At 66.1% G+C, this 25,341-nt stretch overlaps 1 protein-coding gene across 1 annotated transcript in view; it reads left to right on the forward strand.

The window, feature by feature from the left end:
• PLXNA1 (plexin A1) overlaps window positions 1-25,341 on the forward strand; it is a 50,067-nt gene that overhangs the window by 20,998 nt on the left and 3,728 nt on the right. Inside the window, exons 10-31 of the mRNA XM_070050002.2 lie at window positions 3,394-3,594; window positions 5,273-5,369; window positions 5,459-5,652; window positions 5,742-5,893; window positions 5,982-6,102; window positions 6,348-6,484; window positions 7,662-7,829; window positions 8,010-8,103; window positions 8,346-8,585; window positions 8,675-8,818; window positions 9,224-9,458; window positions 11,560-11,702; window positions 12,774-13,030; window positions 13,319-13,385; window positions 20,390-20,536; window positions 20,624-20,783; window positions 21,278-21,381; window positions 21,733-21,829; window positions 22,035-22,225; window positions 22,339-22,508; window positions 23,039-23,251; window positions 23,340-23,490. Coding sequence (XP_069906103.2) covers window positions 3,394-3,594; window positions 5,273-5,369; window positions 5,459-5,652; window positions 5,742-5,893; window positions 5,982-6,102; window positions 6,348-6,484; window positions 7,662-7,829; window positions 8,010-8,103; window positions 8,346-8,585; window positions 8,675-8,818; window positions 9,224-9,458; window positions 11,560-11,702; window positions 12,774-13,030; window positions 13,319-13,385; window positions 20,390-20,536; window positions 20,624-20,783; window positions 21,278-21,381; window positions 21,733-21,829; window positions 22,035-22,225; window positions 22,339-22,508; window positions 23,039-23,251; window positions 23,340-23,490 — 3,483 coding nt within the window. The remainder of the gene's footprint in view (window positions 1-3,393; window positions 3,595-5,272; window positions 5,370-5,458; window positions 5,653-5,741; window positions 5,894-5,981; window positions 6,103-6,347; window positions 6,485-7,661; window positions 7,830-8,009; window positions 8,104-8,345; window positions 8,586-8,674; window positions 8,819-9,223; window positions 9,459-11,559; window positions 11,703-12,773; window positions 13,031-13,318; window positions 13,386-20,389; window positions 20,537-20,623; window positions 20,784-21,277; window positions 21,382-21,732; window positions 21,830-22,034; window positions 22,226-22,338; window positions 22,509-23,038; window positions 23,252-23,339; window positions 23,491-25,341) is intronic.

Genomic DNA, 25,341 nt, shown 5'->3' on the forward strand with positions numbered 1-25,341 from the left:
TGGAGGGGGACTGCCCTGCATGGGTGTGGACTGAGGACTGGGCTGTGACGTCAGCACGTTGTCCACATCTCTCAAGGAGCGGCCGGGCCGGTCACTATGGGAGGAGGCTGCACTCTGGGCCCGACGGTGCTGGGGGTCAGAGATGTTACCCTGAACAGTCAGTGGTCCCCAAGTTCTTCTGTGGCCCTTGGGAGTCTGAGCCCCCCTCATCTGGGGGGCTGCAGGATAAAGGGCGACCTGGAGGGGGCTGTGAGGAAGGCGCTTGTCCAAGACCCAGAGCCCGCGCAGGCGCGAGGGGCCTGACCAGGTTAACGTGTGGGCGCCTGTGGGCTGCTGGAGCCGTGAGGAGTGCTATGTGGCAAGTGCCTGTGATTATGCAGTGATCACCCTGGAACCCGGCGAGGCGCTGGCCTGACCTCGGAGCAGCAGGCAGTTCCTTCTGGAACCTGCCGTCTCAGAACCAGCAATGGGGCAGCCTGGGGCTTGCCAGGCGCGCCGCGGTGGGAGGTTGAGGCCCCGGTCTGTGAGGCCCCTGTCCAGCTTCTGGGTGTAGAGCAGGGGCTGGACAGGGGAGGGGGACGGGTCCCAGGTCCCACCCTCGCGGGGCACCTGGAGTTGCAGCTGATCTGAGTTCCCCAGAGGGCCTGGAGCGAGGGAGTGAGAGTGAGTTCCAGGCCGGCAGGGGGACTGGTGTGCGTGTGGTCCCCTTCGTCCCCGGGATCCCCTCCTCACAGAGGCCTCGCCTGGCCACCCCCGCTGTCCCTCTCTGCTGGGTGCTTCTGCTCCCCGGCGTGTTGCCGTGTTAGGGGACGAGATGGCAGCAGAGGGAGGCCTGGCAGCTGGCCGAGTGGGGACGCTGGGACGCTGGTGCTCATGCCAGCAGGTGGCGGGGAACGCCAGGACACTTGGGAGTGCAGCCCGTCCGCAGAGCCTGAGCAAGGCATGCTGGGGGCAGGTAGGGGCCTGAGCGGCTGGTGATGAGTGGGCGTGAAGTCACTGAGGGTGTGGCTGGTCCTGGATGGAGCCCCGGGCAGCAGAGTGGCCTAGTGAGGCAGGGCCAGCGGGGGTGTCTGGACGCCAGGGTGGCCCTGCTCCTCAGTGACAGCTGTCCCTGACCCCGGCCCTGTCCAGGCCACCAGCTCAGCGCCCTCAGAACAGGAGGAAGTGGCCCCTGGGGACCTTGGAGGGCTGGGAAGGGGGGCCAGGAGCAGAACCCCTCCGAGTCTGCGTGTGCGGGGGTGCGGGATTATATGGATGAATTCCTTCCACACAAACTCCCACTTCTCTTTAGTGTAGTCCGGGGTTTTCGTGTGTGACACGGATACAAACGGCGACACAGCCGGGTGACGCCGAGGACGCCTCCGCTGCATAATGTGGGCCCCTGCTCCTCAAGCCCCCTCCTCCCTGGAGGCTCCCGGGGGCTCCTGGCTGACCTCTCACGGAAGCCCGCCTGGGCCTGCTCCGTGGTTTCCTTGCCCAGCCTCTGTTGAAACCGTTGAGGTCCAGTGCCCTGTGCCCTCGGCAGAGCCAGGGAGGTCGGCCCTGTGCCTACTCCCGCAGTGGCCCTGTCCCCAGTGCCAGGCCTGGGACCTCGGGTTTGGGGCGATGAGAGTTTCTAGCAGTGCTCGTGGGCGGATTGAGGTCGGGAGTCCTTACCTAATCGGTCGGTCCTAGGACTCCGGCTGTTTTACTCCCCCAGGACCCCTCACCTGGTCCCCTTGAGGAAGACCCCTGGTGCCGGGCCCCACACGCACACCAGTCCCCCTGCCCGCCTTCCCTGGAGCCACTGGCTTCTTACTGGGGTCTCTGTGCCACCTTGGGGGAAGGAGGCACAGCTTTGGGAACTGCTGGGCACAGGCCCTGCGCTGACTCGCTGGCCCCGTGGCCCTGTGGCCGCAGGAGCTGGGAGGGGAGGCGCTCTTGAGAGAGAGTGCGAGCTGCCCTCCCCCTCACAGCAGTGCCCCCGCCGGCCTGTCCGTGCTTGCTTCCCGAGTCCTGGAATGCACAACTGGAAGATAACGCTGTGCAGGGTGCCAGGGAGGAGGCGAAGACCCGGGTGGTGGGAACAAGACAGGAGGGGCAGCGGCAGGGCCCAGGTGGGACTGCCGCCCAAGCGTGGTGGTCAGCCTGGGGGCTGGCCGTGGTGAGGGACAGACCTGGGCAGGAGGCAGGCAGCTCCGTGTTGGCTGGGCTCCAGCTGGGCGTGTCTGCCCTTAGCTGCTGCGTTTGCACCTGGAGGTGGGGGGTGATGTGGGCGGGGGGCCAGGTTCCTGGGCTGAGCCCTGGCTGGGACCTCCTGCCGGGTGAGCCCGCACTGGGTCTCCTGCCTCCAGCCCAGAGGTTTCTTGGACTCTTGGACACTAAGGAGAGCCAGGCCTTGCCACAGTCACCCTCTGGCTTCCTGCAGGATGGGCCACCTGGGGTCGTCAGTGTTCCCTGGCTAGAATGGGCAGTAGCAGCAGCTCAGCTGCTCCTGGGGGCTCCGGGGGAAGCCTGGGCCTCAACCAGAAAGGAATCCGTGACCCAAGGTCCTCAGGTGCAGGGTAGGCCCTGTCACGGGAGACTCCAGCCTGCGTCTCACTGGGTGCCCTGCAGTCTGGGGCCCTGTCCTTGCTGCTGTATCCTTGCTACGGCTGCTGCATGTGCAGCCCCGGGTTGGAGCCAGGGGCCATGGGACACCGAGCATCGCTGCCCACCAGCAGTGGTGCTCAGCTGGGCCGGGCTAGCTCTGCTCCCCTAGAGCCCCTGAGAAGCCGATGCGGAGTCACACCCCTCCTGGGGCCACCGCAGTCGCTGCAGAGCTGGTCCCCGGCGCGCACCGCCCTGGGAGCTGCTGGACGGCTGGGGACTGCAGGCTGTTTTCAGCGTCCCTATTTAAAGCACGGCTCCGGCACTCCGGCTCCCGAGGGGCCGGCTCTCCCGCGGCTGCCACAGCCGTGCTGCAAGGAAGCCGGGCCATTGCATCAGTTATTGTTGCCGAAACACCGGCCCCGGGGGCCCAGCTGTTTTTCTGCCGGGCTCCGGCTATTTTTACATGCCCTGGGGCCCTCAGTGGAGAGCCTGTGGCCCCACTGCCCCACTCCTGGCTGCTTTCGCCTCCAGGGCCTTGCCAGCTGTGGGCCAGCTGGGGCCTGTCGGTCAGTAGGATGGTGGTGGGTCCCAGAGCATGGGTCAAGCACCCTGGGGCCGGAGGAAAGAGGGCCTGCCCTGGCCGGTCAGTGGGCAGCTGCAGCCTGCCGGGGAGCAGAAGCTGGGCCTCCTGCCCCTGCCCTCCCGACCGTGTGCCCCTCAGGTTGCCCGTGGGTAAATAGGTAGTGGGCTCTGTGCAGACTGCAGTCCCGGACGCAGTAGGGTCTGTCCAGCCCGGGCTCAGCCGCACTCTCTTGCCTGCAGGACTGCCCGCAGATCCTGCCCTCCACCCAGATCTACGTGCCCGTGGGCGTGGTGAAGCCCATCACCCTGGCTGCCCGGAACCTGCCGCAGCCACAGTCAGGCCAGCGTGGCTACGAGTGCCTCTTCCACATCCCGGGCAGCCCGGCCCGTGTCACTGCCCTGCGCTTCAACAGCTCCAGCCTGCAGTGCCAGAACTCCTCGGTGAGGCGGGTGGGAGCAGGCGGGGGCAGGTGGGGGCCTGCACGCGCCGGAACGGGCCGGGGCACAGGGGCAGGTGTGCTTGGATGAGAGAAGGCACTGCCTCCGGTGTGCCTGGGCTGGGCAGGTGAGGGGCTGCCCGGTTCCTTGTGGCTGTCGAGAGCCCCCTGGCATTTGGTCCCTGGAGGAGAGGGCAAGTGTAGCGAGCCCTGATGGGATCGCCTGGCTCTTCCATGGACCACGGGTCACTCTGTGCAGAAGCGACCGGGTGCCTGCCAGCCATTGTCACCCGACTCCAGGAGAGCCGAGGTCAGGGTGCCAGAGCCCATCCACTCCCATGTGCTGTGGCCAAATGCAGGAACTGCTCGCGTCAGTCTGCATTTGTCTGTTAGCGGATGGGCGTTGCCCAGGCACCAAGGACACGCCACACTCGGGGCTTCCAATGCAATACGGTGACGCTAGGAACGCTCTGAGTGTCGTGATGGATGATCCACAGGGCTGTGCCCTCTCCTGTGGGGCGCAGGGGGTGGAGGCCGGCGCCGAGACTGCCAGCTGGCCTCACTGTCCCCACCAGTGCAGGAAGGCTGCAGTCAGGAGAGAGGATCTCCTGGGGTTTTCTTGGGCCCTGATTGGCGGGGTGGCTGGCCGTGTGCTGTCACGCTGGTCCCTGAGTTGTCGGCAGGGCCTTGCTCGTCCCCCACCCTGTGGAGTCCCAGGGGTGGGATCCCGATGAGGTCAGAGGGCGGACTCCTGCGGCCTCGCAGCTGACTCTGGTCCATCCTAGAGGGGTGGGGTGGGATCTGGGGGGTGGCGCCGGCTTCCTGGGGTCAGGGTGGGCTGAGGGTCATCTCTGCCCCTGTCCTGGAGCTCCCCCCGCCTCTCCGATCCCAGGCTTTCTCTGTCACCTCTCTTCTCTGCTCGCTCCGTCTCCATGGCCCCCTCTTCCCCGCGTGTCTTGCCGGCTGCCTGTCTCTGCCCCCCCCCCCCCCGTGGCTCCCCAGCCGGCACCTCTGCTGCCCCCTCCCCCTTCCTTCCAGCTTCACATTTGTCTTTCCGTCAGCCGCAGTTAAAGGGAAGAGGGAGTATCGGGGACTTTGATGGGATCCAATTAAATGCCTGCGATAAACCCAGGATGAATTGCCAGCCTGGCCCTTGGAGAGGCTGGGCTCCCTGCCTCGGCCCCAGGCAGGGGCGCCGCTGAGGTCCTCACCTGCGCAAAGTGGAGCACAGCGGGGGTGCCTGGGGAGGGGCCGGGAGGTGGGGCTGCCCTGGCCTATTCAGGAGCTGGAGGTACAGAGGTTCACGGAGCACCCCGATCTGTTCCCCAGGAGCCCAGCGGGGAGCCCTGGTTCCTAGGGGGGCTGCCTGCAGGTAATTGTGGGACAGCACTCCTGGTGGTTAGAGGGGGTCCCCAAGGAGCCCACCTTGGGAAGCAGGGAAGTCGTGGCTGCTGGAGACATGCCGGCTGCGGGTTGGGGCGCCGTGGGACCCAAAGAGACGGGGCCAGGCGCAGGGGGCTGCCGTGGGAGTTGGGCTCTCAGCAGGAAACGCCAGTCTCGCCGGCAGCCTGGGTGCTGGGCCCTCCTGAGCCTCCCAGCCCCAGCGTCGCTGACCCCCTGCCGCAGCCGGGAGCGGGCAGTCGCGGCCCCAGCCTGACCTGCCGCGTGCTTGCTGCCCACAGTACTCCTACGAGGGCAACGACATCAGCGACCTGCCTGTGAACCTGTCTGTCGTGTGGAACGGCAACTTCGTCATCGACAACCCTCAGAACATCCAGGGTGAGCAGGGGCCGGCCGGCCCTGCTGCGGTGGGGGTGGGGTGGTGGGCCGGGCCGGGCTGACCGCACCCCGCTCCCCACTCCCCGCAGCCCACCTGTACAAGTGCCCGGCCCTGCGCGAGAGCTGTGGCCTCTGCCTCAAGGCCGACCCCCGCTTCGAGTGCGGCTGGTGCGTGGCCGAGCGCCGCTGCTCCCTGCGCCACCACTGCCCGGCTGACTCGCCTGCCGCCTGGATGCACGCCCGCCACGGCAGCAGCCGCTGCATGGACCCCAAGATCCTCAAGGTAGGCCCTGCCCGCAGCGGGACCCCCGCTGGACTCGAGCCCCGCCCGGTCCCTGCCCCGCTCAGCCCGCCTGCTCTGCCTCGCCGCAGCTGTCCCCAGAGACGGGCCCGAGGCAGGGAGGGACGCGGCTCACCATCACCGGGGAGAACCTGGGCCTGCGGTTCGAGGATGTGCGTCTGGGCGTGCGCGTGGGCAAGGTGCTGTGCAGCCCCGTGGAGAGCGAGTACATCAGCGCCGAGCAGTGAGTACCCGGGGGGGGGGGGGCAGGGGGGGCAGGGAGCCAGCTGGGCTTGCCCTGCGCAGTCACTGAGGTCGCCCCCTGCCTGCAGGATCGTCTGCGAGATTGGGGATGCCAGCACGGTGCGGTCCCACGATGCCCTGGTGGAGGTGTGTGTGCGGGACTGCTCTCCCCACTACCGGGCCCTGTCGCCCAAGCGCTTCACCTTTGTGGTAAGTCTACTGACGGCCGCTCAGGGCTGGCCTGGGGTCCCCACGTCCAGGCATGGTGGGCTCTTCCGCAGTCTGCACTGTGCCTATTCCAGGGCTACCCCCCGCCCCGCCCTCCCTTCCCCACCGCACCGGGCCCTGGAGCATGTGGGCAGCTCCTGGTCTGGCGACACAGAGGGCAGTGCAGGCGGGCAGAGCAGGCCTGACCGCTGTGGCCCGGGAGCGCCGACAAGCCCCTCTTCCTGCAGACACCAACCTTCTACCGCGTGAGCCCCTCCCGCGGGCCTCTGTCGGGGGGCACCTGGATTGGCATCGAGGGCAGCCATCTGAATGCGGGCAGTGACGTGGCCGTGTCTGTCGGCGGCCGGCCCTGCTCCTTCTCCTGGTACGGAATGCGGGTGGGAGTGGGGGGCTGGGGCACTGCTTGCCCTCTGCTGCTGGTGGTTGGGGGCCAGGGCTGTACCTCCTGGTTCAGATGGCTGTGCGCCCCCTCCCGTTGCCTGGGAAACAGGGGTATGGAGTGCTGGCTGGGGTGATCGCTATGGAAACCCAGAGGCGGGAGAAGGTTACCATGGAGACAGAGGCTACCTCCACAGTGGGAAGAGGGAAGGAGGGAGGGGGCAGTGGGTGGGCGGGGCCTGGCTTCCCAGAGGCGGGCGCTACCTGGCTGCCACCACCCTGGGCCTTCCCTGGGAGCCGGGGATTCCCTTGGGAACAAAATAAGCCGTGTTTAAGAAAAAATTTTAAGAGAGAAAACAGAAATCTTAACAAAAGCCCTGAGGCTTGAAGTGGATAATTTTAGATTAGGGATGATGATGGCGCGGCCCTGCGGTAATCACCCGTTATCAGGCTCATCACTGGCGTTTGCAGCCAGGGGGCCTGGTGGCTGTGGGGCTTCCCCACTGTGGGGAAGGAGCCGAGGGGACCCTGAGTGAGCCTCACTGCCCAGGGGGTGACCGGTGACGGGTGACCATCGCCCCAGGAGGCTCGCTTGTCCCCTGGCGGTCCAGGGACTTGGGGAGGAAGACGAGGCACAGGGAGGGAAGTCCCAGCCAGATGTGGGAGTTGGCCCTGAACTCTGAGGCCTCTGGAGCCGCAGGCAGTTCCTGAACAGGTGCGAGAGGTCGGGGCCACGACCTTGGTCTCTGGCCCTGCTCAGTGATGGTGGAGGCTGTGCGCCCACTTCCCGGCAGGATGGGTGGGTTTGCTGCCCGAAGTTGCGGAGGGGGCATAGGCCCCGCGGGTGTGGAGCTGGGCCCCCGTGGCCGGGGTGGGTGCAGAGGACAGGGCCCGCCCCGCTGGGCATGGAGGCCCTTGAGTTAAGCAGGCCTGCAGGTCAGAGGCCCAGCAGACACCCAGTGGCTAGACCGGGCCCCAGGGCAGGACCGGAACGCATGTTGCTTGGAGGGTAAAGGCACGGCTGCAGGAATGGCCACCCGGAGGCAGGCCTGCTGTCTGCCCGTGGTCGTGACCGCACTGGAGCCTGGTGCTCAGCTCTCCCTGCCGGCGAGCTCCGCCCGGTGCTCTGATTGCCACCTCACCATCCACCTCGGGCCCCCCAGGAGGAACTCCCGGGAGATCCGCTGCCTGACGCCCCCCGGGCAGAACCCCGGTAGCGCCCCCATCGTCATCAACATCAACCGCGCGCAGCTCAGCAACCCCGAGGTGAAGTACAACTACACCGAGGACCCCACCATCCTGAGGATTGACCCCGAGTGGAGCATCAACAGGTGGGGGCGGCGCCCAGGCCCCCCGCTGAGCCGGAGCTTCCTCCGTGCGCTGTGGTGGTCCCACCAGGAAGCACCCTGTGCTGGGAGCGCTGCACATGTTGGCCGCCGCCAAGGGGAGGGGCCCTGGGTCTGCCCCCCCCCCCAGCATTGTCTGACAGTTCCCCATCCTGCATTTTCTAGTGGTGGGACCCTCCTAACGGTCACAGGCACCAATCTGGCCACGGTGCGCGAACCTCGAATCCGAGCCAAGTACGGCGGCGTTGAGAGGGAGAATGTAAGTCCCTGCCCCCTGTTAGCTCCGCCCAGTTCCTACCATCCCTGCCGCCCCACCCCCCCAGCTTGGGCCATCCTTGGCTGTTTTGGGAGACCCTGGGGAAGGGATGTGAGCTTGCCTGGTGGGTGGGAGGGGTCCTGGCTTTGGACCCTCCAGGGTGGGTGCTCCAAGGAGCCTTGGTGCGTGGGGCGTTTGGCCCATGGGATGTGGTGGCCCAGCCTCCCGGTGCCCCGCGTCCCCAGAGCTGCATGGTGTACAACGACACCACCATGGTGTGCCGGGCGCCGTCCGTGGACAACCCGACGCGCAGCCCGCCTGAGCTGGGAGAGCGGCCGGACGAGCTGGGCTTCATCATGGACAACGTGCGTGCCCTGCTAGTGCTCAACTCCTCGTCTTTCGTCTACTACCCCGACCCCGTGCTGGAGCCGCTCAGCCCCACCGGCCTGCTGGAGCTCAAGCCCAGCTCCCCCCTCATCCTCAAGGTGGGTCATGGCTGCCGGCACGGGGTGGGGGTGGAGTTCAGGGAACCCCCCCCGCCCCGAGCCCCCCGGCTCACCTCTCCCCCGTGCAGGGCCGGAACCTCCTGCCCCCTGCGCCTGGCAATTCCCGGCTCAACTACACGGTGCTCATTGGCTCCACACCCTGCATCCTCACCGTGTCGGAGACGCAGCTGTTGTGCGAGTCGCCCAACCTGACCGGGCAGCACAAGGTCACGGTGCGTGCCCCGGCTGGCCCATCCACTTGGGAGGAGGAACCTAGGAGAGCTATGCCCCGGCCCCAGCCCTGGTCTCCTGGCCCCAGCCCGGGTCTCCTGGGCCCCAGGCAGCAGGGCCATCCCCGCTCCATGAGCCAGCTCGAGACTTGTCCCCAGATCACTGAGAGACCCTTGCCAACTGTGCAGGCTCCGCCCCCACCACCACCCTGAGGCTGCTTCTACCTAATCGAGTCCCCCACCTGCCCCCTGTCCAAAGCCCTTGCCGTGCCCCGGTGCTGATCCCCGCCCCACCCCACCCCCAGATCATCAGTGGAGCGCCACCCTCAGGCAGTGTGTGGGGGTCCCATGGCCACCAGGCAGGAGGGGTGGGAGCGCCCCTCGAGTGGCTCTCCTCCTGGCCGACAGGTGCGAGCGGGTGGCTTCGAGTTCTCGCCAGGCACGCTGCAGGTGTACTCAGACAGCCTGCTGACACTGCCCGCCATCGTGGGCATCGGCGGCGGCGGGGGCCTGCTGCTGCTCGTCATCGTGGCCGTGCTCATCGCGTACAAGCGCAAGTCTCGCGACGCCGACCGCACCCTCAAGCGGCTGCAGCTGCAGATGGACAACCTGGAGTCCCGCGTGGCCCTGGAGTGCAAGGAAGGTGTGCTGCGGGGGGGGCTCGGGGCCTGCTGGCACAGCTGCTGTCTCTGAGCCAGTGCCATCCTACCTGCTGACGGTGGCTCCGCTTGCAGTGTTGCTACGGCCTTGGCTTGGCCCTGGACAGGTGCCTGGCCCGGGTGTCTGGCTGGGGCTTCTGGGCTGCTGGAGCAGATACTGCTTCTGGGGGCTGCTGCTGGAGAAACTGCCACACTAGGAATGGGCCCCTCTCCTCTTGTGCCTCTGTCCCCTCATCTGCAGAATGGGCACAGTAACAGCACCTGCTTGGCTGGGCAGGGCTGCGATGGGTGCTCCCGTCTTTGGGAACAACACAACCGCAGTGGACGAGTCAGCTGTCCAAAGGGTCTCAAGGGCCAGCCATAGAGCCTGTCCCTGGTGGCCATACTGGGCCTCGGGCTCTGCCTTGCTTGGCCTGCACCCCCTGAAGCCCCTAAGACCAGGTGGGGTAGATTCTGGGCAGGCAGCGGCTGCGGATGGGCTGGCTGGGACCGGGAGGGAGGTGGGTGAGCAGCAGCTGTGAGCATCAGTGGGAAGGGCGGGACCGTGTCCCAGCCAGAACAGAGACCTCCCCTGGTGTGCCGCGGGGTCCGGGGCTGCCGGCCCTGCCCACACGTCTCAGAGCGACCCTGCCCAGGGTCACCGGCTCATCCCTTGCCGAGCCGGCCCTGACCCTACAGGTGTTTGCAGATCCCCTGCACCTGCACTGAGCCCTGGGCTGTGAGTCACTGCATGGGGGTGGGGAGAGTTCAGTGCTGGAAGCAAGGAGGTGGGCGCCAAGGCCGGGGCCCGGAAGGAGCCCTCGTGGTCTGGGACAGAGGCCCTGGGCCGTGTGGAGGCCACCTGGCGGGGGTGGGGCCGGCTGCTGGGTTTGACCTTCAGCCCTGGCCCTGGGTAGCTGACTTGGAACCGGCCGTTTTCTCAGGCTGAGTGGCCAGCGGTGCCTCTGGGGACTCCCCAGGCCACCGGCCAGCCTGGTGCAGCTCCACCTTCCCGGGGCTCCAGGCCTGCCGTGAGCCTGTCGGAGACTCCGTGTGGTCCTCCGCGCGGGCGTGTGGCGGGAGCGGCCTTGCTAGTAGCTGGCATTGGCGGCTAGTTTCTCAAGTGCCAGGCGTGGTGCAGAGCCTGGGGCAGTCCCGTGGCAGGGCCGGGCGCCGAAGCCGCTCTGGCTCGAGGTGGGGTGGTTGCTAAATCCGCAGGGGCTCTGATGTCGTACATAGAAAGTCCCGCGTCCCAGTGGCCCCCAGACCCCCGTAAACCTAATGCCTGGGGTCTGCTGGGGCTCACCCGGAGGGCAGGCTTGGTGGACAGGAAGCGGGTGGCCTGGGTCTCCCTGGGGATGGCCTGTGGAACGTGGTGGCGGTGACAGCTCTGTGGCCGGCCAGGTGCAGGTGAGCCTGACAGCGGGCCCAGGACGTGAAGGCCCCGCCTCTTCACCAAACCCACCAGACGCAGCCCCCTGCCCCGCTCTTCACTAAACCTGCCAGACACAGCCCCCTGCCCAGCCCCAGCCCGCCTGGCGCTCCTCTGGCTCACGATCAGATAGCGCATCCCTCAGGCAGCTGCAGCGGACACCTCACAGCTCTGGAATGTTCTGTGGGGCCGCTGCACTGCCCTGCCTGCCTTTGTTCCTGACGGAGGCAGAGCTGGCCGGGAGGGGGGTCGGGCTGCGCTGAGGGCCCCTGTGTGCCTGAGGTATGCGTGGGGAGTTGGCGGAGGGCGGGCGTGGGGGTTGGGGCACAGCGTGCAGCCAGTTGGCCCTGGGCCTCTGCTGCCCCCCACCTCCCATACTTGGGTACCCCATCCCTTCCTGGGTGGTGGAAGGAGGCTCCACCCCCGTTGTCAGCATCTGCGACCCTGGGGCCCTGCCCAGCCCAGCCCTGGTGCCGCAGCCATCTCTGCTGTCATCTGGGTTAATCCTGTGGCAGTCGGGAGGGAGAGGAGTTGGGTCCCTGGTAGGGCTAGGGAGCCAGGCACCTGGAGACACAGTGGTCGCAAAGCCCTGGGGTGACAGGGCTAGGATGGGCAGTGGGAGGGCGGGGCCGGCAGGAGGTGCCCCCGCTGATGACGTGTCCTGCCTCACACAGCCTTCGCAGAGCTGCAGACCGACATCCACGAGCTGACCAACGACCTGGACGGAGCCGGCATCCCGTTCCTGGACTACCGCACGTACGCCATGCGCGTGTTGTTCCCTGGGATTGAGGACCACCCCGTGCTCAAGGAGATGGAGGTAGGAGCACCAGCCTCGCGGCCGGCAAGCAGAGGCCGCTGCCACGCTGCCTGCAAGGCCCCTGGGTGTGGGGCAGGCCGGATGACCTCAGCAGCCGGGAGTCCTCGGGGCAGCCCAGTCCTGCTGGGCTCAGGACCCAGGCAGATCCGAGAGTGGGCCAGGCAGTGAGCCCCATGTCCAGGCTGGGCCAGGGCACTGGCCAGGGTGGCTCTGGAGGGCGGGAAGGAGAGGGCCCAGGAGCGTGGGGGAGGCCGGGCCTCCTCCCAGCACACTGCCCCTGTGCCTGCGTGCTCGGCCCTGTCTCGGGGGCTGCCTCCAAGGGGCCTGCTGGCCGCCTGCTCACCTGCAAACCCGGGTGGTTCCCGGCGGCTCTGCTCATGGCCTCCCACCCCAGGCTGCTGCCATGTCGAAGCTCCCCATAGGACCCCTCCGGCTGTCATCTGTCCGACTGTCTCTCAGCTGGGACTGTGCGTGTTCTGCCCAGTGCCTGTTGTTTGCCTGGACGAGGAGCCAGGTGTCCCTGGTGACCTCGGGGCACAGCCTGGTGGGAAACCTGCCGTGACAAGCCTCGGAGCCCTGGAGCCGGCCGTGCCTACACTGCACCTCCTCCCCACCTCCGTGCTGCGTGATCCCAGTCGGGCCTCCTCCTTTCTCTGGACTTGGGTGTCCTTGTTCATGAGGCGGGGACAGTGCTGGGTTCGCATTGCTTATCTGAAGGCAGAATGAGACCAGGTCGCGTGCCCCACCCCCTGCGGATGACGCCAGAGCACTGGGCTTCCTCCGAGCTCATTCGTGCCAGGCGAGGGGAGATCCGGTCCGAGGGCCTGGCCACGCAGGGGTGGCAGGAGCTGCCTCCCCCACCCAGAGTCTGCACTGCCGGCAGCACCAGCGGTGCCCGTGTCCTGTCCCTGCCTGCAGTGGGCTTCCCGGGCCGCGCAGCAGGGGACCTGTGCCAAAGACTGCTGATGGCGTTGGGCCGTGGTGGCAGCTTCCAGGTCATATCCTTTCTGCCCAGAAGGCTGGTCGAGGCTGGGGGGTCAGCGTGACATGCCAACCCGGGTGTGCCCACAGGTGCAGGCCAACGTGGAGAAGTCGCTGACGCTGTTTGGGCAGCTGCTGACCAAGAAGCACTTCCTGCTCACCTTCATCCGCACGCTGGAGGCCCAGCGCAGCTTCTCCATGCGCGACCGCGGCAACGTGGCCTCGCTCATCATGACGGCCCTGCAGGGCGAGATGGAGTACGCCACGGGCGTGCTCAAGCAGCTGCTGTCCGACCTCATCGAGAAGAACCTGGAGAGCAAGAACCACCCCAAGCTGCTGCTGCGGCGGTGAGCCCCGGGCGGGGCGGGGGCGATCACCGGACCCCCGAGCCTCAGCCTCCCCTGTCCAGGCACCGACAGCAAGGCCCCAGGCGTGCCGGCACGTGTGGGGCCGCCAGCACCAGGCCCGAATTGGCTCCAGGGCCTGGGCTCTCCGTGGCCGACCTCCCAGCCACCTGGTGCCCTGTGGAGGGGGTGTCTCCGGGAGGCCTGGGGGGGGGCTGCAGGGCCCGTGCTGGTGCCCGGTGGCTGTGACGCCAGCTGGCCTTGTCCTGCTGTTCTCCCTCCGCTCCCTAGGACTGAGTCGGTGGCTGAGAAGATGCTGACCAACTGGTTCACCTTCCTCTTGTACAAGTTCCTCAAGGTAGGCTGGAGACGGGCGTTCGGCCAGAGCCACGGCGGCAGGGGCGGGCCGAGGGGCTGGGGGCCGCGGCGCAGAGAAAAGGCAGAGGAAGCCAGCTCGGGGCACGGGGACCCAGCCTCAGGTCCTGGGCACACACAGCCCTTGGCCCCTTGCCTGCCTCCCTTCCTCTCAGTTGCCTGGCCCTTGCTTAGCCCACACGGTAGCTGTGGGTGTCCCAGCTGGGCAGCGAGCGGCTGAGCTGCCTCTGGACGCAGGCCCAGACTCCACGCTGCCAGTGTCCGGAGCACGGAAGGTGGAGACGGGAGCTGGCCGTGGCCCCCTGAGCCTGTGTTATGGCTGTAGTTTGTGGAGTCAGTTGCCTGCGCTGCAGGTGTGGAGCCGTCATATGGATCGGGTGCCACCTGGCTGGCAGTGTGGTGCACGTTGTCACAGGCTGGGAGCCCAGGATCCCCGTGTCGAGCCATGTGTGTGTGTGTGCATTAAGCGTGTGCCCTGCGTGCTGTCCACGTGCCGGTGACCAGCTCTGTGGCCTAGCAGTCGAGGGCGGGGGCTGGTGCCGACCGACTGCCCGGATTCAAAGCCTCGTTTTCATGGAATCCTGGGATGGCCTGTGCCCCCGCCTGCTCAGCTGTCACTCAGCAGGATGCTGCTCTGCCCAGCTCAGCTCAGAGGTGTTGGTGCCCAGAGCGGAGTCTGCACCGCGGCTCAGGACACTCAGGAGGCAGGATGGGGGGTGGGTGCTGGGGGTTGAGACAGGGCAGGGGCAGGGGTCTGAGGTCCCCACACTGAAGGCAGACAGCCCGCAGGGAGGGAGCAGTGAGGCAGTGAGAGAGAAAGGACCCAGGACGGCGAAGGGGTGGGCCTCGTGGCCGTCGCTGGAGGTGACAGGTTCCTGTGCGCACAGCAGTGCCCAACCTAATCATATCGTCATTGCGTGCAGAAGTGGCGACAGCTAACACAGAGTCGGGCATTTCCTGCAAAAGTGCCGTCCTGTTACATCTGCCATTGGTTTTCATGCTCACGGAGTTGAGCTCCGTCCACCCAGAGCCGCGGCTCAGAGCAGGTGCACCTGCAGGCAGCTCTCACGCCCAGACAGGCAGGCTTAGCAGGACGAGCCCCGCCTGAGAACCTGGGTCGGCTGTGGATTCTGTTTCCTGCGGGGCTGGCCACAGGGCTGGAACACCGTGCATTTTTGCAGGAGCACTGCACAGTGCAAGGCCTGCAGGGCTACGTCCGGGAGGAAAGGCTGCGTCTCGGGGTGGTGGACGGCCAGGGAGGCTAGGAGGGGAGGTGGGAGCAGGCGAGGGGAGCATCATGGGCCATGCTGACCCCAAGCCCTCCCTCATCTGCAGTGTGGTCCCAGCAAAGGGGTGCAGCGGGTGAGGGAGCTCTCAAAGCTGCTGGGCCCCTTGCGGTGCAGAGAGGGAGACTGATGCTGGATACGGACGATGGCCCACGGCCAGGACCTGGCTTCTCCAGGAAGGGGGCGAGTCCCCGCCCCAGGAGAGAGGCCTGAGGCTGACTGTGTCTGTGCCGCTGGCCACTGGCTACTTTCGACGCTGGCCACTGGCTACTTTCAACAGCTTTGGGTTTTGTTGTATGTTATTTTAAGATAAACTTGATTGTTCATCCGAGAGGCAGAGAGACAGAGACATAGATAGTGGCAGAGAGTCCTGTCCGTTAGTTCACTCTCCAGATGCCCTCAACCGCTGGGCCCGGGCGGCCCGAAGCCGAGAGCTGGGAACCCAACTCCTAGAGCCACGAGGGCCTCCCAGGGCTGCCTTAGCGTAAAGCTGGGGACCCGAGACAGAGCCACTACGTGGGGTCCCCTGGGCCACACCCTGACCTCGAGCAGCCCCGGGCTTGCAGTGCAATAGGGTGCCGAGACGGCCCCACACGCAGCCCAGCCCCAACACGGTCCCTCCTCTTGGGCTGTTTCACATGTACGGCACAGCAGCCAAGTTTCAAACTTGAGTTTTGTGCTTTTCCTGGGCCTTTGACATGGGTTCTGACCCTCTCTGACCACGGTGGGCAGCGCCCGTGGCAGTAGCTCCCGGGGAGCCCCACGGCCACACCACAGCCCGCGATGTAGTGCACTGCGTTGCCCATGTCTTTTGTTTGGACGCGAGCTGCTGGTTACCGGCGAGGCCCTGGGCGTTCTCAGCATTGGGGGGGGCTGGGCAGGACAGCAGTGCGGTAGGAAGAGGGCACTGAAGTGCGCTATGGACTTAGAGGGCGTTCCTTCTCCCAGGGGTTCAGCGGGATGGGCTCCCATCCTCAATCGAGGGGCGTCCACACTGCCTGCCCGGCCCAGGCACCGCCACCACCACCCAGATGAACACTTGTCGCAATCCCTGCCCTCCGCGGCTGTCACTGCCCACGGTGACGTCCCCGGGAGACGCCGGGTTCACCTTTGGCATCGCACGCCCTGTCGGCTTTGATCAGCGTGCACTGTCGTGTGTGCCCTGTTGCAGCGTCCTACAGAGTGGCGTTCCGTGCCCTGCCTGTCCACCCCTTCCTCTCCTGACCCCCGGGAACTCCGACCTTCCTGTCATCCCCCTGGGTTTGCCTTTTCCAAATGTCATCGAGTCGGAATTGTACCGTGTGCAGCCTCACCTGATTGCTATATTTCACCTGGTCACGTGCATTTGAGGTGCCCGCGTGTCTTTCCGTGGCTTGGCAGCTCATTCCTTTTGGGCACGCCACAGATTCCTCTCACCGTTCTGACTGGTAAAATACACGCGGCGTGAAACCTGCCCTCGGACCGTTCTGCAGGGTGCAGGTTCGGCGGCATCAGAGACAGCGGCCCCTCGGCGTCCATGAGGGACAGTGCACAGACGCTCCAGTCCCTTCTGTGAGGTGGTGCGGGGTTCGCACAGAACAAGCCTGCCCTGCCCCCACGCCCACTCACTCTGGACGGCCAGGGACCCCTCACACGGGGGAGCCCTGTGCAAACAGCTGCCCTCCTGCGTGCAGCAGCGATGATGAGCGAGAGTCTACACTCAGCCCCCACCCGGTGTTTTCCTTCTGCTTCCACGGACGTGGATAGCCGACTGCACGCTGATAATGTGGCCCAGCCGTCACCCCCGCCCGTGCCCAGCAGTGCCTTCTCCCAAGCTGGGACCCCTCCCCACTTCTCTCACCCCTGGCCCCAGCAGCCCCTGTTCTGCTCTGTCTCTGCGGTCCCTGGTATCAGCACAGTCCGAGTATCTGTCCTTTTGTGGTTGGAGGCTTTCACTGAAGTAGCGTGCAAGCGACCACGTGTCCATCAGCGGAGGAGTGGCTACGCAAGGTGTGGGTACGGCACCCCCTTCCCCAGGGCTTCCCCTCCCTGGGTCCCCCGTGATCTGAAAACCCCCCTGAGAAGCTGCAGAAGTGAGCGACCCCTCGGTTTTAAGTTGCGTTCTGGCACCTCGTGCCGCCCCCTCCGTCCTGCCCGGACAGGAACCCCCCCGCTGTCCGGCGTGTCCGCGCCATCCCTTAGCGGTTTCTGTGGGGCGGCAGCGCTTGAGGGCAGGGACCGTCCAGCCCGCTTCACCGCAGCCTGACCTCAGGAGGCGTGCTGCTGGCCGTAGCAGGCAGGGAGCGCTTCCTGGCAGGGCGGCGAGCGGGTGAGCGTTCTCAGGAGGCAAGGGGAGGGGCGTGCTGCGGGTGCTGCAGCCGCGGCGAGAGCAGTCCCGCGTCCGTGGCCCGGGAACGAAGGGAGGTCCTGCTCGGTCCACAGCCGTACCTCAGACCGCAGAGGGCGTGACTGGTGCGTGGCGAGTGCTTACTCAGATGGGGACGGCATGGTGTCTGTGGGTGGAAGGTGCGGCGGAAGGCGCGTCCCGGGGCAGGAAGCCCAGCGCTGAGCCTACACAGAGACTGGGAATAGAACACGGCGTGTGTAGGATTCTGTCGCATCTGAGGTTCCGGGCATCCACCTAGCGTCCTAGAGGAAAGAGGGACTGTCCACACGGTGGAGTACCACGCAGCCCTAAAGAGGGAAACCCTAGCACGTGTGACACGCAGATGGACTTGGAGAGAACACATGGTTTTTAAAGAACCCAGATCCTTTTCATCCCTTGCTGTCTTTAGAAACGAAACCTTTAAAAAAAGATGTATATATTTACTTGGAAGTTGAAGTTACAGAGAGACAGAGGGATCTTCCCACCTGCTGGTTTGCTCCCTGGATGGTCAGAATGGTCAGGGCTGAGCCAGGCCGAAACCAGAAGCTGGGAGCTTCATCCTCATGTCCCACATGGGTGGCTGGGGCCCAAGCACTTGGGCCAGCTTGAGCTGCTTTTCCCAGGCCATTAGCAGGGAGCTGGATCAGAAGTAGAGCAGCCAGGACATAAACTGGTGCCCATACGGGATGCCGGCATCGCAGGCAGCAGCTTAAACCCACTGCGCCACAGTGCCAGTCCCTAGAAACAAGTAGAAAGCCGTCTGGGCTCGTGAGCGCATGGACGTGAGTAGGAAGGGGTGCGCGCCGGCCCTCTGATGTTCTGAGGGCGATGTCGTCCGTGTTTTGCTGCCTGTCTTCTTCCCAGGCTGGCTTTTGAACTGAAGCAAATACCTGTAATAGAGGGTGCTTTTCACACTAAGAAGAAATCCTATGGGTGGACCCTTCTCCTCGTTGGGAAGTTTTCTTCTTTTGAGTGGTGGCACTCATGTCGCCTGCACGCACTGCACTTCTCTTCCCTCTCCCCCCACCGCGGGCAGTGTGCGCGGCCCACCTTTGCAGGTAGGGACAGAGGTGTTAGCCCTCTTCTGCGTTACCGACTGCGTGATGTCCCACAGTGTGGCTCCTGCGCCCTTCATTGCATGTTCACTGCCGAAGCGTGTAGGAGCATTTGGCTCCTCGGCCGCCGTGCGTGGCTGGTAGCGCCTTTGCCTTGGTTGGCTGAGTGGATTTCCAGCAGAGTGAGTGTAGGCGATCGGGCGCACTCGGTTTTAATCGTCAGAAATGCTGCCACGTTGTCCTGTAAAAAGCCACGCCGGTGCCTTGTCTGAGGCTCCTCCCCTGGGGGAACACCGGGCTTAGCAGTCTGGTCGCCGCCGGTTTGCCAAGTGTACACTGAGACCTGGTCCCTTAGTTGGCATTCCTCTCGCAAGCTGAGCGCCGTGTCTGTGTTTGATCCGCCACTTTTAACTTTTCTTTGAAGCCAAGTTTGCAAATGTCTGTTTGTAGCCTTTGGTCATTTTTGTAGAATTATTCTTTTCGGAGGCGACAGGAATTTTTAAAAGCACGGTCATCGTTTGGAGCTGCCGTGTTGCACTGAGATACAACTCTTGTTGGTGTGTGGTGTGAGGTCGGGGTGCAGCTTGACCCCACCCCCACCCCCAGATGGAGAAGCATCTGCCTCCTGCCTTTACCAGGCTGCCCGGGTCGGCTTTCGCTATGAAGGTGCCGCTTCTCGCTGGGCGGTTTCTCCACATTCGTGGCTGGGGCTGAGTCTGGGGCCTTCGATTCTGGACTTTGCTCTCTCCCAGCTTCTTACCGCTCTGATTCCTCCTTTGCGCCGTCTGGGCAGACTCTGAAGGAAGTGGTCAGGGCCGGCGAGGGCAGGCTGCTGCCTGGGTCGGAGGGAGAGGCGTGGCCCGGCCTGAGCCTTCTCCGAGGATACCTGGTTTTTAAAGAGCAGGTGCTTGGGGCCCACGGGGTCTGGGTTTGAATCCTGGATTCTCCAGCTGTTTGCTGTGTGACCTCAGGTTGATAAGTTCTTGCTCTGACCTCCAGAGGCTGTAGCTGTGCTGCGTTCACCCTCTGCGAGGGCCTGGGCCTGGGGAACCCTGGGCGGCCCCTCCTATCAGGTGGCATTTCCAGGAAGAGAGGCAGCTGTCAGCGGCCCCTGGTCCAGCCCTGTTCCCCTTCCCAGCCCACTTAATGAAGCCAAGTTTGCAAATGAAACATAATTTCAAAGACAGGCGTGTTGTCGCAAGGTCTCAGGATGATCCAGGCTTGCGGCTGCTCCTTAGCAGCTGTCTCTTTAATTACCGCAGATGCTAACGAGGTGCCCGGAGCATCTGGTTACTGGGTAGAGCCACTGTTTGTTTGCCAAGGGCCCGTTTGGGGGCTGCCCGAGCCTGCTGCCCGCCAGGGGCACACTCAGACCTTCTGAACCCCGTCAGATGGCTGCGACTGCAGCGGACCCTGAACCTAGGCCCTGGTGTCCAGTCAGTGGTTTCACTTTGCCATGGCAACGTGAACCTTTACCCTAGACGCAGTTTCATTGGTTCAGCTCCTGCCCCAGGTGCCGGCAGCCCCTCCCAGACTGTGCACTGGGTGCCGGGGATAGGATGTGAGTGAGGCAGACATGCCCGGGCCCTCGGGCAGCCCCCACCCCCAGCGGGAGCGAGGTCACTTCCGCAGGTGACGCAGGGAGGGGCTGCATCGTTGGGGGTGGGGTGGGGAGCCCTTGTGGGAAGGGGGTGCTGGGTAGAGTCCAGAGCACCTGTGAAGGCCGGGAGAGAGTTCTGGCTGTGGGGACAGCAGCCGCAGAGGCTGCGAGGCGGGGGCAGGAGGCAGCCCTCGAGGCCGCCGTGTGGGGGCCCAGGAGCGGACATTTGCCCGGCCAGACTGCAGCCCTGCTGGCCCGGGGCTGCGGAGCCTCTGCGGGGCGAGTTCTTGGGAACAGGTAGCGTCAATGCTCAGTCGCTTAGAGCGCGCGTTGTGGACTCCACCCTGGCCCCGGCCACCACAGTCAGGTTCAGTGCGTGGGGGAGGACGCCAGGCTGGAATCAGCCAGCCTCGGTCTGTCTCGGCCTAAATCCCGCTGGGCCACACCGCCATGCCCTCCCTCCCTGCTCAGGTATCACAAGGGTGCCAGGGGCGTGGCTTCTGTATCTCCCAGCACGTCCTCCTTGGACTTCGGGCCAGGGACAGAGCAGCCTCCTAGAAAGAGCTTGGCAGCCATGCTGGCCCGGGAGCAGCGTGGCTGGCACTGGAAGGACCGAGGGGCGGGGCGGGTGCGCGGAGCCCGGGGGTCCTGGGCGCAGCCTCATTCCCCGCCCGGCCGCAGGAGTGTGCGGGGGAGCCGTTGTTCATGCTGTACTGCGCCATCAAGCAGCAGATGGAGAAGGGGCCCATCGACGCCATCACGGGCGAGGCGCGCTACTCCCTGAGCGAGGACAAGCTCATCCGGCAGCAGATCGACTACAAGACGCTGGTGAGCACAGCCGCCGTCGCGCCCCTGCTGCCCCGCCCCGTACCCCCACCCCGCACCCTCCGTCACACAGCCCCCCACTCCCCGCAGACGCTGAACTGTGTGATCCCCGAGAACGAGAACGCGCCCGAGGTGCCGGTGAAGGGGCTGAACTGCGACACGGTGACGCAGGTCAAGGAGAAGCTGCTGGACGCCGTGTACAAGGGCGTCCCCTACTCCCAGCGGCCCAAGGCCGGGGACATGGACCTGGGTGAGGGGCTGGGGTGGGCTGGGCCCTGGGCAAAGGAGCAGGGTTGGGGGGTAGTCAACATGGGCCCCCCCTGCTGACTGGAAACCAGAGGGGCAGAAGTGGAGGCAGAGCAGGGCCGAGACGAGTGGGTGAGAGGCCAGAGCTGGGCCTGTGGAGCCAGGGGCTGTGCCTTGTGGGATGGGCAGGTGTGGGGCAGGGCTCTGGGATCTGCAGCAGGTGTGGCGGGACCCTGAGCCCAGGAAGGCAAGGGGAAGACCCCTGGGGCTAGGTCCCTACAGCAGGTACAGGGGCTGCAGTGGAGAACAGGCCCCTCCTCCCCTGTGCCAGTGGGAGGAGCTGCCTGGACAGAGGGCGGGGCCTGGCCCTCCTTACTTGGCTCTCAAGGCCCTTCACACATGCCCCGCGCACCCTGCCCCGGACATGGGTAAATAGGAGGCGGGAATCGGCAGGGAGGGCGGCCCCACGGCCCCCCCTCAGCGCCCTGCTCCCCGCAGAGTGGCGCCAGGGCCGCATGGCGCGCATCATCCTGCAGGACGAAGATGTCACCACCAAGATCGACAACGACTGGAAGAGGCTGAACACGCTGGCTCACTACCAGGTGCGCCCCGGCCCTGCGCTCTGGCCGCAGTGCGAGTCTCGCCTCCGCCGGGGGCTTGGCAGCAGTCCATGCTGGGGTCCGGAACCTAGAGGACAGCCAGGACGGTGGCAGGCTGTGGCCTTTGGGAGGAAAGGGGGCAGAGGCCTTGGGACCACCCAGTTCCCACGCTGGCCCCTGGCACTGTCCCCGCAGCCCTGGAGCTGCCCCACACAGAGCACTGAGGCCCAGAGTGGGGAGGCACTCCCGGCGCAGACGCCGTGGGGTGGCCCAGGCCCCTGACGGGGTGGGCGGGCAGTCGGCACTGTGGTGGCATCAAGGGGCATCATGGAGTCCCTGGCCCTCTGCACACAGGTGACGGACGGGTCGTCGGTGGCGCTGGTGCCCAAGCAGACGTCAGCCTACAACATCTCCAACTCCTCCACCTTCACCAAGTCCCTCAGCAGATACGGTGAGGGTCGGGCCAGCACGCCTGTCACCGATGCTGCAGGCCGTGCCTCTCCCGATAGTGTGCTTCCCAGCTCACTCACACCCCGCCCTGCCGGTGGCCCGGGCTGTCCCCAGCAACCCAGGGAGGCTTGGGCAGGGGTTCTGCGTGCTCAGAGGTGGGGGTGGGGGCGCAGGGCCCCTGCCCACTGACGGCCTGGTGCCTGCAGAGAGCATGCTACGCACGGCCAGCAGCCCCGACAGCCTGCGCTCACGCACGCCCATGATCACACCGGACCTGGAGAGCGGCACCAAGCTGTGGCACCTGGTGAAGAACCACGACCACCTGGACCAGCGCGAGGGCGACCGGGGCAGCAAGATGGTCTCGGAGATCTACCTGACGCGGCTGCTGGCCACCAAGGTGGGGCCCTTGCCTGGGGGGTGCAGGGGTGACGGCCAAGTTCAGAAGCAGCAGGCGGCTCGCAGGGGCAGCCTGGCAGGGCCGTGCAGCTCCGTGTCCTCGGCCACCCGCAGGGCACGCTGCAGAAGTTCGTGGACGACCTGTTTGAGACCATCTTCAGCACGGCGCACCGGGGCTCGGCCCTGCCGCTGGCCATCAAGTACATGTTCGACTTCCTGGACGAGCAGGCCGACAAGCACCAGATCCACGACGCCGACGTGCGGCACACGTGGAAGAGCAACTGGTAACCACGCGCTGGGGTGCTCCGGGGCGTCCTGCCGAGGGCAGGCGCGGCCGGGGGCGCCAGGAGCCCGAGCCAGGCGGCCCGGGTCTGGGGCTGAGCTCCTGCAGGCTGTGGTGGGGCCGTCACCATTTGTCCATCCCACTGCCTCCCTGACCCTGGGTTTGCACACATCCTCCTCCCTCCACCTTCAGGAGGCCCCCAGGGCCGTGGGAGCTGTGTGCATGGGGGGTGTGTGGGGATCCTGATCCTCCATGCTGTGCGGAGACATGCCCGTGTGGGCCGCCATATGCGAGAAGGGGCTGATGGCAGTGACAAAGGCCCAGTGCAGGCTCCGGGTACTCCCTGGAGTGAGGGCTTGCAGCTGAGGCCGGGCCGGAGACAGCTCCCGGGCACAGAGCCGTGTCATTGCCAAGGCCGCGGTGCACAGCCACACGGGTCGCAGCTGCGGCTCTGCCAGGCCTGGCCCGGTGGGGAGGGGGCTGTGCAGAAGGGGAGCCGGCTGACCGTGTGCCTGGTCCGCTCGCCTGCAGCCTGCCGCTGCGCTTCTGGGTGAACGTGATCAAGAACCCGCAGTTCGTGTTCGACATCCACAAGAACAGCATCACGGACGCCTGCCTGTCGGTGGTGGCCCAGACCTTCATGGACTCCTGCTCCACGTCGGAGCACAAGCTGGGCAAGGACTCGCCCTCCAACAAGCTGCTCTACGCCAAGGACATCCCCAACTACAAGAGCTGGGTGGAGAGGTGGGTGGCCAGAGGCGAGGAGAGGGGACGGGCGGCCAGGAGGCCTGGGCTCCCGCTCACACACCCACCCCTGGCCGCCCGCCGACAGGTACTACGCCGACATCGCCAAGATGCCCGCCATCAGCGACCAGGACATGAGCGCCTACCTGGCCGAGCAGTCCCGGCTGCACCTGAGCCAGTTCAACAGCATGAGCGCCTTGCACGAGATCTACTCCTACATCACCAAGTACAAGGACGAGGTGGGCATGGCCAGTCGCCGTGTGCAGTGACAGAGGGGTCCCTGGCCTCCACCGGAGCCCCCGCCCTGCCTGCTCCCTGGTCAGCCCCGAGCCAGCCCTTGCTGCCCCCCGCCCCCACCCCAGCAGGCATCTCAAGGCCGCCTGGGTCCCTGCCCTTGGTCCTGTGCAGCTGACGGCCGCCTAGGTCCTGGGGCAGGGAGGGGAGCCTGCCGGGCTGGGCAGCTGGCTGGGCCCACGGTGACCAGGGCGGTCTTGCTTAGGGTGGGGTGAGGGGACTGTTTTTTGCACAGTGGCGATCAGGGTGGGGTTGTGACTGTCCCCTGAGGGACCTGTTACAGGGTCATTGACCTGGGTGGACATCCCCGGGGCTGGGCACACAGAGCTGGGACTGCGTGCGTGTGCAGCAGGGAGGGCTCAGTCCTGCCCAACTGTGACAGGCTGCGTGATCCTGATCCTTGGGGGCAGGATGGGTGTGGCCAGTGCCAAGGTGCCCAGGGCTGCAGCAGGGCCGTCCTGGGGAGGAGGGTGCAGGCTGCGGGCGGCTTCCCTCAGTGAGACGGGGGTGTGGGAGGTCACAACAAGAAAGCTGGGCTGACTGTGGGCTCTGGGTGTGTGTGGGGGAAGCGGGGCTGACTGTGGGTTCTGGATGTGGGGGGGGGAGCGGGGGCTGACTGGGCTCTGGGTGTGCAGGGGGGGGAGCGGGGGCTGACTGTGGGTTCTGGGTGTGCAGGGGTGAAGCGGGGGCTGACTGTGGGTTCTGGGTGTGCAGGGGGGGGAAGCGGGGGCTGACTGGGCTCTGGGTGTGCGGGGGTGGGGAGCGGGGACTGACTGTGGGCTCTGGGTGTGCGGGGGCTGACTGTGGGCTCTGGGTGTGTGTGGGGGAAGCGGGGGCTGACTGTGGGTTCTGGGTGTGCAGGGGGGAAGCGGGGGCTGACTGTGGGTTCTGGGTGTGTGTGGGGGGAAGCGGGGGCTGGGTATGTGTGGGGGGGAAGCGGGGCTGACTGTGGGTTCTGGGTGTGCAGGGGGGAAGCGGGGGCTGACTGTGGGCTCTGGGTATGTGTGGGGGGGAAGCGGGGCTGACTGTGGGCTCTGGGTATGTGGGGGGGAAGCGGGACTGACTGTGAGCTCTGGGTGTGTGGGGGGGAAGCGGGGCTGACTGAGCTCTGGGTGTGCAGGGGGGGAAGCGGGGGCTGACTGGGCTCTGGGTGTGCGGGGGGGAAGCGGGGGCTGACTGTGGGCTCTGGGTGTGCGGGGTGGGGAAGTGGGGGCTGACTGGGCTCTGGGTGGGCGGGGGGGGAGCGGGGGCTGACTGTGGGCTCTGGGTGTGTGGGGGGGAAGCGGGGGCTGACTGTGGTCTCTAGGTGTGCGGGGGGGAAGCGGGGGCTGACTGTGGGCTCTGGGTGTGCGGGGTGGGGAAGTGGGGGCTGACTGGGCTCTGGGTGGGCGGGGGGGGAGCGGGGGCTGACTGTGGGCTCTGGGTGTGCAGGGGGGAAGCAGGGCTGACTGGGCTCTGGGTGTGCGGGGGGAAGCGGGGGCTGACTGGGCTCTGGGTGGGCGGTGGGGGAAGCAGGGACTGACTGTGGGTTCTGGGTGGGCGGGGGGGAAGCGGGGGCTGACTGTGGGTTCTGGGTGTGCGTGCAGAGGACGCACTTGCCCCTGACTGGAGGTGGGGCAAGCCACCAGGGTCACAGGCCTGGGGTCAGGAGCCCAGCTTTGCCCTCTCGTGGAGGCCTGGGTGCCAGCGACGCATGCCTGTGGGCAGCTGAGGCGAGAGGCAGCGGGCAGGCAGGGCCAGAGCACAGAGCAGAGGCCAAGGAGGGAGCTGGGTCCCTGGGCAGGTGCCCTGGAACA

The sequence above is a fragment of the Oryctolagus cuniculus genome, chromosome 10 (assembly GCF_051225735.1).
Source record: "Oryctolagus cuniculus isolate XC-2025 breed Fujian yellow rabbit chromosome 10, ASM5122573v1, whole genome shotgun sequence".
In the NCBI taxonomy this organism is placed as follows: Eukaryota; Metazoa; Chordata; class Mammalia; order Lagomorpha; family Leporidae; genus Oryctolagus; species Oryctolagus cuniculus.